Genomic DNA, 14,099 nt, shown 5'->3' on the forward strand with positions numbered 1-14,099 from the left:
GTTTTTAGCTCAAGCGGAAGGTTATTTAGGTGAATTCACTTTTAATTTATTAAGTAAAACTTGACTTAATAATAACTTAGTTCATATTATTCCGATTACAATTGTTACCTATGCAAACAAAAAAATTGCTGCGTATTAAACAAACAAATATGCTTGTCGTAAACTTTTTAAGTAAATTTTTTTACAAAATAAATCATCTATTTTAAGGAGAAATTTGTTTTAAATGCAACAAAATGAACAAATAATTTTCAGAATGCAGGCGCATGCGCAGATACAGCATTTTTTAACGTTTGAATTTAATTTTCAGACATAGAACAAACTCCAAACATATATGTTTATACTTATGTTAAATAAGGATACTTTACAAAAAATTACAATGATTGGATCCTGGGAACAAAAAGTTTTAGCTACAACTGCCCTAAACGTAAGAGCAGCAAGGTGATACGTAATTTTTTTTACTATTCTCAACTAAATCTATATTCGTCGATAAATTTTAAAATTGACACAAAAATCTTTTAACGTTCGAAAACTATGAGATATAAAAGTTTGACCTTTTCAACATCAAAAAATCACTTTTTTCAAACATCAAAAAATAATATAACATAATGTAAAATAACATAAACCAATATTATTAAAACAAATAATATTTAACTAAATAATTTTTGAATCTTTCTTTGTAGCGTTCTTTGAAACCATTTTACGGCTCTTCTGAACTTCCTAAATTACAAATACATAAATTTATAAAAAGTACTACATATACATTAACAACCATTATTATTAATAACAACTAAAAATCACATTTATATTTCGTATTATTGAAGAAAATACCTGGAGAGTATCCTGAAGCCTGTCTTCATTGTGTGTTCTCTCTATGAAATCTTGAATTAACTTAATGTGGCGTTCTGTACGGTCATTTACAACTGCAAGTGGTCTTACACACTTTGAAAAGTAAGTAAATGACTGGGAAACTTCCTCATTTTCACATGCATCGATGCCTTTTTCTTTCCATAGCAGAATTTCCTTCTTGGAGATCTCCAATAGCAAGAACAAAAGGTAGAACTGCTCGTTGACAATGTCTTCTAGTTTTGATATAGTAATAATTTCAACCTTAGTTTCAGGTCTCTTTTTAATCAGACTTTTTAATTCCGGGATATCATAAGAAAGCAGTTTGTTTAACATGTTGGTCTTAACTTCGGTTTTCAGATCCTTATCAGCAAGAGCAAAAATGACTTGTTGCGGAGACAGATACCAAGTGTGACGCATAAGACTTTGGTAAAGAACCTTTCCTATTGCTGCAAATTCTTTAAACTCGTCTACTGTTTGTAACTGAAAAGCAATATCGAACGCCATTAAATCATTTGAAGGTGCTTGAGAAGCATTAGGGCTTTTTAGAAAGAAGAGTCCATGAAAAAATACTATGTAGTTGGTTGCGACTTTCAGATGATTTATTGTATTTTTTCCAACTGTTTCAGAATCAGCAGGGTGGTACTTTTGAGTCATCTGAATAACCAGTAAATATATACAGTCAGCCATAAACCTTGCTTCATGATGAGCTCCAGGCTGTTTAAATGAAAAGTTCGATAACTCAGCTCCTAAAAAAAATGCCATAAGCTCACAAAGATACTTGTAATCACCTCTCTGAAAGTATTCTTATGAAGAGCTGTAATACAAAACTCTTTAGTATCCAAGGCAAGTTTGAACAGTAATGAGCTGGGCCTGAAAGCATCTTGAGACCAGTTAAACTTTACAATTCTCTCAAGTTTGTTTACATCTTCGTAAATCTGCGGCTATAGTTTTTGGATTTTAATTACATAAAGTTTTTTGCTGGGACTACTTGTAGGACCAAATATTTCTTTCATCACATGAGCCACGTGTCTTTCATAAATGTAATGTCTGCACATTAACCAGAGAACCGGTCTTTTAAGGGCATAGGAAATAATAATACTTACAGCACCTTTATTTTTACCAGTGTTACTGGATGTTGTGTCAGAACACAATCCAATAATCTGATCCGACATTTCATAGTATTCAAGCATTGTTTGAATTGCAACGGCTTGATCACTTCCCTTGGAGCTTTCTATTTTTAAGATGCCAAGAAGAAAGTCTAGTGGACCAGACTCTGGTGAAGATGCGCTGATAGCAATTCTATCCTTATATTTAGAAATTCCTTTTTCCAATCGTATCTTTTTCAAAATCTTGGTATCGAAATGTACCACAACTTTTATTCCTCTTATTTTATCAATGTTTTCCTCTCTAATTATATGTGCCTCAGACTCCACAACATTATGAGTTTTCCTGTTTAGAGTTGATCTTGATATCGAGATATTATCAATATTAACTCCAACAGCCTTGTAAAGAGAAGACAAAAGACACATACCCGGCCTGACTCCAATTCCAAATCTTGTCATAATTGGAATCCAATTGTTAAGAATATTTTCCATACTTAACTGAAGGCAAACTTTGATGTCACTCTGAAACCTTTTCTGTTTTTTCTGGACTTTAGCTGGAGGTAAATATAGTTCATCGCACTCAGTTTGATTGTCACTATCTGTGCTTGAAAAGTCACTTTCCAAATAGCTAATCTTCTTTTTCTTATTTTTACCTCTGTCTTTGGATTTTTTCAGACATCTTAATTATTTTTTCTTGTGCCCTGTGAGCATTTTCACAAAATTTATTGTCCATGTTCCCGAATTTGACCATATCCCCTCTCAGACACCATCCCTATTTTTATCACTTTTTATTAAATCAAATATGTTTGTTTTATTAATAGAGAAGAGAGCACTGCTCTCTTTCAAAAAAGTGTTCACCTTCTTTTTGTAGCTACCCTCTGGTAGTCGAGTGTTTTTAGCATTTTTAAAGTGTGGTATTCCTTGACTTTTTTGGTGATTCTTGTCTTGATAGTTTGCTTCGTCACAATGAAAACATCATTAAACCCAGCCTGCTTCCATAAATTGACAAGCTCTCTTAGAATACAGACACCAATAACTATCTGCTTAGTATTCTCTCTGCACACTCCATCAGCAAACCTGGAGCATCTTAAATACGTCTTCCCGAAAGCAACTGGACAACCAATTTTGATGTTGATCTGTGTGGTGCTAAAAAGTTTAAAAAAAAAAAAAACATTAAAAAGTTAACATTAAACGTGTAAAAAATGTAATGCTTTTGTTAATTACTTTCAGATTTACCTTATGCTTTTTTCGAGATTAAGCCAGTAATACCTTCTGAGCATTTCTCCATTTGTTGGAAGTCTATTAGGGGGAAAACTCTTTAAAGGAAACCCTAGCAAATAAAATTGTCTCCTCTTCCTTGTAGCTTTTGATGCATCATCAATATCTGCTCTCAGTGAATTAACGTGATAATATATGTTTAGAGACATTTTCTAAAATTTATTTTATTTAAAAAATCCTCATTAGACGCATTTGTAGTATACAACTATAGATTATAGTATATTCTATAATATATACAAAAAATAATGAAAAAATAGTGAAACTGGTAAATAAGTTTTATATACAAGTTCAAACCTGTGTTTTAGACGAATTTCTTGGTTGAAAACAACTTTTTAACTTGATTTCAACTTTAATTATACATTGGCTTGAGTTAAACTTACGCATCATTAGTTTTTATTGTTTATAAAACACGCATCATTTATTTTTATTGTTGGCCATGCTTTTGTCGAAACATAAATAAAAATTGACTCGGATAAAAATCAATTTTAAATCAAAATTTATTTATTATAAATTATTATATAAAAGTGAATTCACCTAAATAACCTTCCGCTTGAGCTAAAAACTTAATTTCTATTTTGTTTTTCTTTATGGATAAAATTATGCTAAATGTAAGATACTGCACATTGAAATTCGATTTATGATATATTTTTGGGACACCCTAATATATATTTATGTATTATATATTATGTATATATACATATATGCTATATGTATATTATGTATAAATTTATATATATATATATATATATATATATATATATATATATATATATATATATATATATATATATATATATATATTCATGTATTATATATTATGTATATTAAGCATAATATACATATAAAATACATGTATATATACATAATATGTAATACATAAACTATATACATACATATACATATGCTTTATATATATTATATACATTTACAATTTATTTAAACTTATCTTCATCATAAAATTTTTGTTTTCGTTTATATTTGTTTGCGCTCTTACATAAAAAAAGCGTCCATTATTTTAGAAAAAACTAGTTAAGTGCGTAAAATCAACAAAACCCGCAGCTTATTTATGATTCAACTTACCCCAAGCAATTTGATGCAACTTACCCCATTGGCATCATTATCACTCTAATCATTGTATATAATTATTTTTATTGAAAAAAAATTATTTTTTTTGACGAAATTTAGAATTTTATATCGAAAAAAAAAAAACATCCATAACTTTTGAAATTTTTATTGAATAACTGTAAGTTTTTTACAGCTGACGCGTTAAAGTTATAGTTATATTATTTAAAAAAAATTTAGGAAAAATATACAAAAACCATTCTTTAAACCGCATTGTTGCAACTTACCCCTGTTGCAACTAGCCCCGGTCTCCCCTACCTTAAATCTGACTAGGACTCTTTCTGTGATTTTCTTCATGATGGCCCTTGGGTAGAAATCTTTTGTCTTCTTGCTGACAAATGTGCTTCTTACTTAACTTCGTGGATTCACCTGGCATAGAATCTTTTATACCCTTTCGACAATTCAAGTCAAGCCTCACTCTTCTCCATGATTTTCTTTACATTGTGCTGCTGCAATTTCCAATTGAAATCATTACTTCCATATCTATCAGCATAACAATTCTCCAGAAAACAGACGTTTGTTTTCTGTTGCTAAAAACCATTGTAAAAAGGTTTGTCAAAGGCCAAAGCCCATTATTTACAGGTCATGAAATCTCGTATTTGATCACAAAAATTAGGCTCTCTTGACTTCTGTAGAAACGTTAACAATATCATAATAAGGGTAAATCTCTTATTTCACCTCTCTTGTATGGTTCAGACTTTGTCAACTCACCTAAAGACAAAGCTGAACTCTTCTACAGCTTGTGGTCAGGACAACATACCTGTTATAGCCTTGCAGAAGTGTTCTCCGCAGCTGTCGCCTATACTTCAAAACTGTTTAACAAATGCTTTTCAGAATCTTGTTTTCTAGCATGCTAGAAAATGGCATCTGTTATCTCTTGTTTTCTAGCATCCCTATTTACACAAATTCTGGAGAGAGATCTGACTCTTCCAAATACCGTCTCATTAGTCTTTTTCCTATCATAAGTAAGGTTTTTGAATCTTTAATCAACAAAAACTTAATCTCTCATCTTGAATCTAATAACTTACTTTCTGATCATCAATATGGATTTTGATCTTCTTTTTCTATAGTTGATTTTCTAGCAGTAATAACCGATAGGTTTTATCGTGCATCAGATAGAGGTGGAGAGGTTAAAGCTATCGCATTTGAAACTTCTAAAGCTTTTGATAAAGTTTGGCATGCTGATCTTCTCCATAAATTTTCTTCTAAAGGTGTATCAGGTAACATCTTTAGACTTATTGAATCCTTCCTCACCAATCGTAGTATAAAAGTTTTCCTCAATAAATAGCACTCTTCTTCATATCCTGTAACTTCAGGGGTTCCTAAAGGTTCAACCCATGGCCCTATTTTTTTTAATTTACATTGGCGACCTTCCTGATGTTCTCACATCTAAGGTGAGATTGTTCCCTGATGATAGTACCATTTATTCTTATCATGATAAGAAGCCAAAACTCTCAGATTGGCGGGGGCATTTGAGCTTGAAAAAGATCTTACTTCTGCTTTAGCATGGGGCCCACAGTGGCTGATGAGTTTTAATTAAGATAAAACCCAATTTTTTTCAGCTAATCGTTTTTGCAGCAATTTAAATCTTCCTCTGATTATGATTGGTAATGTACTCGATGAGTCATCTACTCTTCATCTTATAGGATTAACTCTTATTTCTGATCTTTCTTGGAAACCATATATCAAATCCATTGCAAAATTAGCATCTGCTAAGGTTGCATCTCTTTATCGTGCTTGACACTTTCTTACTCCTGATTCTCTTCTTTGTCTCTATAAATCTCAAGTCCGTCCTTGTATGGTATACTGTTGCCAAATCTGGGGCGGATCTTCCAATGATGGTCTTTTTCTTTTATACAAGTCGCAAAAATGCATTGCAAACATAATTGGACCTGCAAAAATGCATTGAAAACATAGTTGGATCTTGCAGCGAACCTCCAACCATTATCACATTGTCGTAATGTTGCTTCTCTTTTCCACAAATACTATAATGGGCACTACTCTAAAGAGCTAGCGTCTCTTGTGCCATCTTCTAAAATTCATTCTCGTGTTACTCTCGTTCACTCGTGTTTCTCGTTTTTCTGTGACTGTTACTAAGTGCTCCAAAAACTCTTCGTCTAGTTTTTTACCTCTATCATCAGTTCTTTGGAAAAAGCTTCCTTCATATAGCTTTCCTGATTTGTATAATTTGCAATCTTTTAAGGTGTCTTCCAATCGTTATCTTGCTCTACAAATTTTTTTCTTCCAGTTACTTCCAACTCTAATAGTGGTTGCTTGCAGCCTTGGTGGAGGAGAAGATGTTAAATAAAAACAAAAAAAAGAAAACGAAAAAAATGAAAAGTATGATAATAAACTAAAAAGATTATTTTAAGTTTCTTTGAAGTATCGACTTACGGCGGTAGTTACCCCTGTTTTTATTTTATTTTTGTAGTTCTCTCCTTTACAATGAATAAACCTCATAAATTCCCAAGCTTTATAGAGTTATTACGTAATTAAATTTTAGATTGTAAACATTTATTTAACTAGTCAAATGTTTTATAATTTCTTTAAAATGTTTTGTATTTTGCGTAACCCCTTTAAATGATAAATTTTTAAAATCAGTTATTAATTATATATAAATTATATTGTTAATTAATAATATAAATTATAATATTATTTTTATTATATATTTATATTTTGACAGCTTCATATTAATTACAATTTTTTCATATCACAATATAAGCAAAATATACTTCCGTTACAAAAGATTATATTAATCAAATACTGCTAAAATATATCTAACAAAAAAAAAAAAAAGGATAAATAATACTCAGTTAAAAAAGAAGAAAAAAATTATAAAAAAGAAAGATTTAAACTTAGGAAGCATTAGTTGAATATATTATGAAAGATTTGATAAAATAGATTATATTGTTATAGGAAACTCGTAGAAGACTGAATAAGTCTTATCATCGAGAACCTTGGGGTAATACTCAAGATTCATATAAACATAGTGTTTTTTATGCACAAATATTTGAAATTTTATTGTGTTAAAACTTTTTTTTTTTTAGTTGTATTATGATTTTTGCGTATTTTTTTTTTTTTTATGTTCTTTATATATAATTTATAAATCCGACTTTTCTCTCGTTGTAAATTGTTTTAGTTCAAATTTTGATTTATCATGTTTTTATCAATTTTTAATATTACAATGTTATATTATATTAATATATAATTAAAATTAAGATAAATAATAATTACCCAGCCTGGTTTCGTTGCAGCACAGAGTTATAACTAATAGTCTAAGGACTTTTAGTTATAACTCTGTGCTGCGACAAAACCAGTCTCAATTCTTTATCCAAAAAAATAAAATTTACGAGAATAAGAATAAAGTATTGATTTTAAAGCAATATTGGTACCCATTAGGCACTGGACGTAAAAAAGACGACTTTTGAAAGTTTTGAATTTTCAAAAGACGTCTTTTTAAGTTCTCGTGCCTACTGGGGAGAAAAGAACTGTTAGAGTGTTTTAATGTATAATGACGTCTATCATCGATAACCTTTATTTTGTAAATGAAAATATATTTTTAAAAATGATGTATTCTTAATATCATTTAAGCTTTTATTCGATCCGTGTAATATATGTAATTTATGTACTATATGTAATTTATATAATATATGTAATTTTTATCTTAATTTTTGTTAATATAGTTGTGGTATATGTTAAATTATGCAGGGAATGAGAAAAGAACGACATACTCATGCTAATTCTTCAACACAAAACCATCTTTCAATGGCAATATCAAAAGTGTTTGCACTTGAAAATAAAATTACGTTAATAGAGAAAGAAATGGAAACAAAAATGACCGTTCTCAAAAATGAAATGGTAAGTTTTCATAATTTCAAAATAAAACAAAATTTAAAAAAAAAAAAATGATGTGATAGTTGTTGTTTTTGTGGATATTTAAAAAAAAGGAAAAAACTAGATATAGTTTGGGAAATAATTTAATGGTTTTAACTTCCAAATAACAAAAAATATTTTTGCTATCCAATATTGGTGTTGTCAGATTAACTGTCAAAAAAGAAATAAAAAAAGAAGTAAAAAAACAATAAAAAAAAGTTTATCAACGTTTTTTAATAAACAAAATGTTTTTAAGAATATAAAGTATTATGTGACAACTTTTACTTCTTTTCTTAATTTCGATAAAATCTTAATTTGGGAGGATAATTTATGGGATTTCTAAATCTTTTTTCACATCTCAATATAAGCCAAATATACTTCTGTTACAAAAGATTATATTTAACCAAATACTGCTTAAATATAACGAGAAAAAATGAAAAATAACACTCAATTAAAAAAGTAGAATTTATTTAAAAAATAATAATAATTTTAAATTTAGAAAGAATTTTTCTCGCGCTATCAATTGCTTTAGTTCAAATTTTAAAAAGTAAAGAATTTTTATGTGTTTTTGTGATAAAAATGGTCTAGCTTTGAAAAGTAAATCAAGATTTTTAAATATTTGAGTGTTGATGGCTTTTATTTGGGCTGTCCATAAAACATTTCGTCTATAAATACTCCAAGAGATTTGATTGTTTGGGTTCTTTCAATATTGTTGAAATCGATATTTAAAGAGGGAAGAAATAATGGAAGTGCTTTTTTTTTGTTGCTTTGAGTGAAATAAAATGTTTAGTTTTTTGTACGTTTATTAATAACTTATTAGCACTGAACCATGTTTTAAGATGTTGACGCTCAAAGTTGACTTTGTCGAAACGGTCAAAAAGTAGTCTGTAAAACAAAACAAAAACAAACAAAAAATAAATAAAAGTGATTCAAAAATATTTTGCTTGGAAAGTTTACTTTTTTAATTAGAAAAATATAACTTAAAAAGTATAACTTTTTAAGAGAAAAAATTGTCATTAAAAATTATTTGAATAATTTTAAATATTTGTTAATTTTAATAAAGTTCCAGTTAAGAAAAAAGTAAAAAAAAAATTAGTTGAAAAAGATATTTTGAGAAAGAGTAAGAGATTGATGTTTTTTCTACTTTTATTCAAATATTTCTATAACTAAAAGACAAAACGTTTTTTCGTTCAACCATTGATCAGAACAGTCAAGTTTTCAAATGACGCTTGCTTTACACGATTACTGTTGTATATTAAGGCAACATAAATTAGATTAGCTTTTTTTAATCCTTTTAAAAACATCGAGTTTTTTTCATTCAGAAGTTTAGAATCAAGATAACAAATTATTAAAAGCAGTTTTAGCTGAAACATCTGGTTTATTTACTGCTCTACTTAAGACTGAACCAGAATAGTAACAGCTTAGATAACACATAGTAACAGACCTAACGCTAAGGCGTCGGGCCGACATCGGCGCGACAACAAAAATAAATGTATAAAAATTAAATGAAAATGTAATTTTTACATATTTTTGATAGGCGGTTGCTTATCGGTAGGACGTAAACAAAGACGTCAAACTAGCATCGGCGCGACGTCCGCATTTATACGTTTTGTTTACGTTCTGCTGATAAGCAGCATATATATACATATATATATATATATATATATATATATATATATATATATATATATATATATATATATATATATATATATATATATATATATATATATATATATATATACAAACATACATATATATATATATATACATATATATATATATATATATATATATATATATATATATATTTTATATATATATTATTTATTATACGCTATACTTGATAAAGAAATCTTTATCAAGTATAGCATATAATAAAAATCCACAAAAATACGGTAACGAGACAACATTATTTAAAAAACGCGGGTAAACACATAGGCGTCAGGCCGACATCCAAACCCAAGAAACTTTGTTGCTTGGGTTCTCTCGATTTCATTATTCTCTATTTCTAACGAAGGTAATTTGAGTGATATATTTTTTTTGGTTGAAATAATAAAAGGATGTATTTAGTTTTTTCTGTTTGTAATGGCACTCTATTAGATTTAAACCAATTGTTTATTTTTTTCAAGTTCAACGTTTGTAGTTTCAAAAAGTTCTGTAATAGAATTGGGCCTATAAAATAAATTAGTATCATCTGCAAACATTTATTTGAAACTTTTGGGAAGTCATTAGAAACAATAAGAGCGCTAGAATGGAACCTTGGGAGACACCACATGTTATTTTAAGTAACTTTGAGTAATTTTTTTCTTGATCAATTACGCATTGTTGACTGTTTAGTGAGAAGCTTTTGAACCAGTGTAAGCGACATTTTTTATCCAATATTTTTCCACCTTTTTAAGTAAGATTGATGATCTCCAGTATCGTACGCTTAAGATAAGTCAACAAAGATTCCAAGTACAAATTATTTTACTTTCAAAAAAGTTCTTTATGTTATCGAAAATTGCCTGTTCAGTTGAGTTTTTTTGGAAACCAAAATGTTGTTAAAATAAGGTTTTGTTATTTGTTAGGTATATATATAATCTATTAATTACGTGCTCTAAAAGTTTTGAAAAGACCGGAAGATTTGAAATAGGTCTTTAGTTATTTAGTGTAAACGAATCCCCGGTTTTTAATATTGGCATTTAGATATTACTATTTATTTAGATGTGAAAAACTCTCTATAAAAATATTAGAAATAAAAAAGTATAAATTTATAAAAAGTATAATTAAATTGAAAACGTTTCACGCTTACCCCAGTTTATTTTTGCTTCAAATGAAATAAATTTATTTAACCGAAAGTAAACATGTAACAAATGCATTGAATTATCCTCAAACATACCCGACAAAACCTATATTGTTTTACGTTGTCACGTAAATTAAAGTTTGAGATGTGGGTCTTCTTCATTAGTTTGCTTCATATGGTGTATCTGAGAAAGTTTTTGAGATCTAGAATTATTTCTTTCTAACCGCTTTATTAAAGTACTTCTTTTCCATTGACTTCTTGGTTACATCAAAATTCATTCCTTGATCTTATTTTATTTCCTATCTACAAAAATGATCTTCTTGACTACCTTACATCTTAAGCGGCTCTATATGCCGACGACTCAAATTTATACTCCTCCTAATACCATATTCATCAAAGTTCTTATTCTCTGTATTCATCAAAATTCTTATTCTACGCCTGCGTAATAAAGTTACTACGCGTCTTCTTATTCTACGCCTGCTAAAAGTTACTACGCATAGTAAAGCCGCGTTTTATTATACATAATGCTATTATGCATAATGCATAATAAAAGATTTATAGGTTTGCAAGTTTAACCATCTAAAAAAGAATATCTATAAGACAAGTTTCCGGCTAACGATAAAACACAATATATGTATAATAAAAGGTTTAGTTATGTTTTTTTAAAGGTTGAGGGGATGAGGGGGGGGGGGAGAATGGATTGGGAAGTTAGGAGTTACTAGATAAACAGATAACAGAGTTAAAGAGCAAGTAAACGGTTAACTGAAGACTTGAAAAACTGTAAGTTGTATGAGTCAGGAAAACATAAAGATGGGAGAGAGTTTATCCAACGAAAGTAAACCCCCGTACTTCAACCAAAAGGTTGAAGTAAGAGGAAAAAACTAGACGAATAAAATGTTTTAGAGGAATCAAGGACAGATACAGTAAAAGAATGTGACTGTGCCGAATAAAGAGTCAAGCAAAAATGAGTTTTTGTTAACGGAACTAGAGATGATAGCAACGACCATTATAGTATTTGTAGAAAATAGAAAGAGATGCAACCTTACGACTATGGAAAAGGCTCGAGCTTGACAGATAACAAAGGTCCAACTACGTTTACAATGTGGTTTTGGACTATGTATAAATATGAAAATAGCATTCCATACAGAGACAAATAAAAGATTTGTAGAGATAGAGAATGAAATTAGGAGTAAGATAATAGCGACCACGATAAAGAGAAACAGCCTTAGTAGATGCTAACTTTGCAATCAATTATATATATGGTTTCCATGGAGGTCAGTAGTGAAAGATAATCCTAGAAGACATAAAGAAGCGGACCCCTTTTAAGGGTTACCATTCATCATAAAAGAATGTCGACAGTATCGCGATAATTGTTTGCAGTAAATAACTGAGTTTTGTTGGATTTTTTTTATTTTTTTTTTTTTTATTTCTTCATAATAACTATTACAATAAAATAAATGAAAGAAGAACCCATATAAATAAAAAATTACAAATTTTGTTACATATAAAAAAGAATGTGGAGACTTGCAGAAGTTCAGATGATCTTGTCATGAAGAACCGCTTACAATCGTGACGTGTTTAAAACAATTTTGTAATGTGTATAAAATAAAAAAGGCATTCATATAAAGTTTATAAAATAAAAGTTAAAAGTAAAAATTAATGTTTTATATGAATGCTTAAAATTCAAGACTTGATAGGTATAAAATGTATAAATTAAATTAACATGATACACAAAAATAAAATTAACAAAATAAAATTTAAATATAAAAGTATATAGTCAAACAAATATTTTATATAAGAATTCGTAAAAACATTATAAATAAATCAAAATAATTAAGTTTAAAAATATATAAGTATGTTTTAAATAGAGAGAATCATATTTTTTAATTTCCTTTTAAATGCGAAAAAGTTCTAGTCTTGAGAAAAATCAAAATGTTTCAAAACTATATTGTTTCATAGAAACCTCGAAAAGAAATACAAATCTTGCCTAAATTGGTTCTGAAATCTGGTTGAAGAAGGAAATTATCATTTCGTAAATTAGATATATTTTTTTCTTTTAAGGAATATATATTGTGAAAAGAAACCGGAGCTGTACGAGTTTTAAATTTAAACGTAAAACACAGTGCATTAAAAGTATTTAGTTGAAACATATTTAAAATATTCATTTTAATAAAAAGAGGCTTAGCATGTGAAAAACGGTCTTTAAAATTAATAAGACGTGCAGCATGTTTCTGTTGGCGATGAAGTGGTTCTAATTTACTTTTATTGACATTACCCCAAGCCGCATTCGTATAGCTTATGTGGCAATGAATGAATGAGTCGTATATTTGAGTTAAAATATGTTTATTTAACATGCTTCTCGCTTTATATAATATACCTATACTTTTCGAAATTTTGCAGGTAATGTTTTCGATATGTTTTTTCCATGTGAGATTTTCATCAATTGAAACCCCTAAAAAGTTTGTACATGTTGCTCTCTTAATTAAAACGCCATCAATAAAAAGAGGAGGAAGCTCGCTTGGAAGTAGACGTTTTTTTGAGTTAGAATGAAAAAGAGACCATTTTGTTTTTTCAATATTCAGAGAAAGTTTGTTTGATTTAAACCATTTTGGTTGCTTCATAAAGGTCGTTTATGTAAATGAGAAAAAGAAGATTTAAAATTCATAAGTCACTGAAAGCCTCAAACTGTTATAGAAGTAACATCAAATTAAAGTTCTGTTCTAAGTGATTGCAAAAAGAAAATTTTTTGTCAAGATTGTAGTATAAAGCTTATTCGTTATTAAAAAGAGCCATTTTAGATGTAAGGTTGTCAGGAAGATCATTAATTTAGATAGGAAACAAAACAGGGCCAAGATATAACTTTGATGTACTCCAGAAGTTACTGGAAATGACAAAGAGAGTTTAACTTTGAGGTTGATTTTAATAAAGCGGTTAGAAAGAAATGATTTGATGATTTCAAAAACTTTTTGAAATAAACCACTTGAGCCAAGCTTATGGAGAAGACCTGCAAGTTTAACTTTATCGAAAGTTTTAGACATGTTAAGAGCAATAGCATTTCCCTCGCTATACATTAGTTTTAGACATGTTAAGAG

General features: G+C 28.8%; 2 protein-coding genes across 3 annotated transcripts in view; one reads left to right on the forward strand and one right to left on the reverse strand.

Annotated features, from left to right (window-relative positions):
- Positions 1–14,099, forward strand: part of LOC100197356 (TNF receptor-associated factor 6-A) — a 59,058-nt gene that overhangs the window by 36,482 nt on the left and 8,477 nt on the right. For both annotated transcript variants that reach the window (XM_065811252.1, XM_065811253.1), the window contains one exon: positions 8,058–8,207. In XM_065811252.1, coding sequence (XP_065667324.1) covers positions 8,058–8,207 — 150 coding nt within the window. The remainder of the gene's footprint in view (positions 1–8,057; positions 8,208–14,099) is intronic.
- Positions 321–3,561, reverse strand: LOC136087775 (uncharacterized). Its single transcript, XM_065811251.1, has 4 exons — positions 3,522–3,561; positions 3,186–3,379; positions 829–3,095; positions 321–717 (listed from the first exon to the last, which is right to left on the reverse strand). The coding sequence occupies exons 3-4, from the start codon at positions 1,606–1,608 to the stop codon at positions 652–654; spliced, it is 846 nt and encodes a 281-aa protein (XP_065667323.1). The 5' UTR covers positions 1,609–3,095; positions 3,186–3,379; positions 3,522–3,561; the 3' UTR covers positions 321–651.

Source organism: Hydra vulgaris, chromosome 12 (assembly GCF_038396675.1).
Source record: "Hydra vulgaris chromosome 12, alternate assembly HydraT2T_AEP".
Classification (NCBI taxonomy): domain Eukaryota; kingdom Metazoa; phylum Cnidaria; class Hydrozoa; order Anthoathecata; family Hydridae; genus Hydra; species Hydra vulgaris.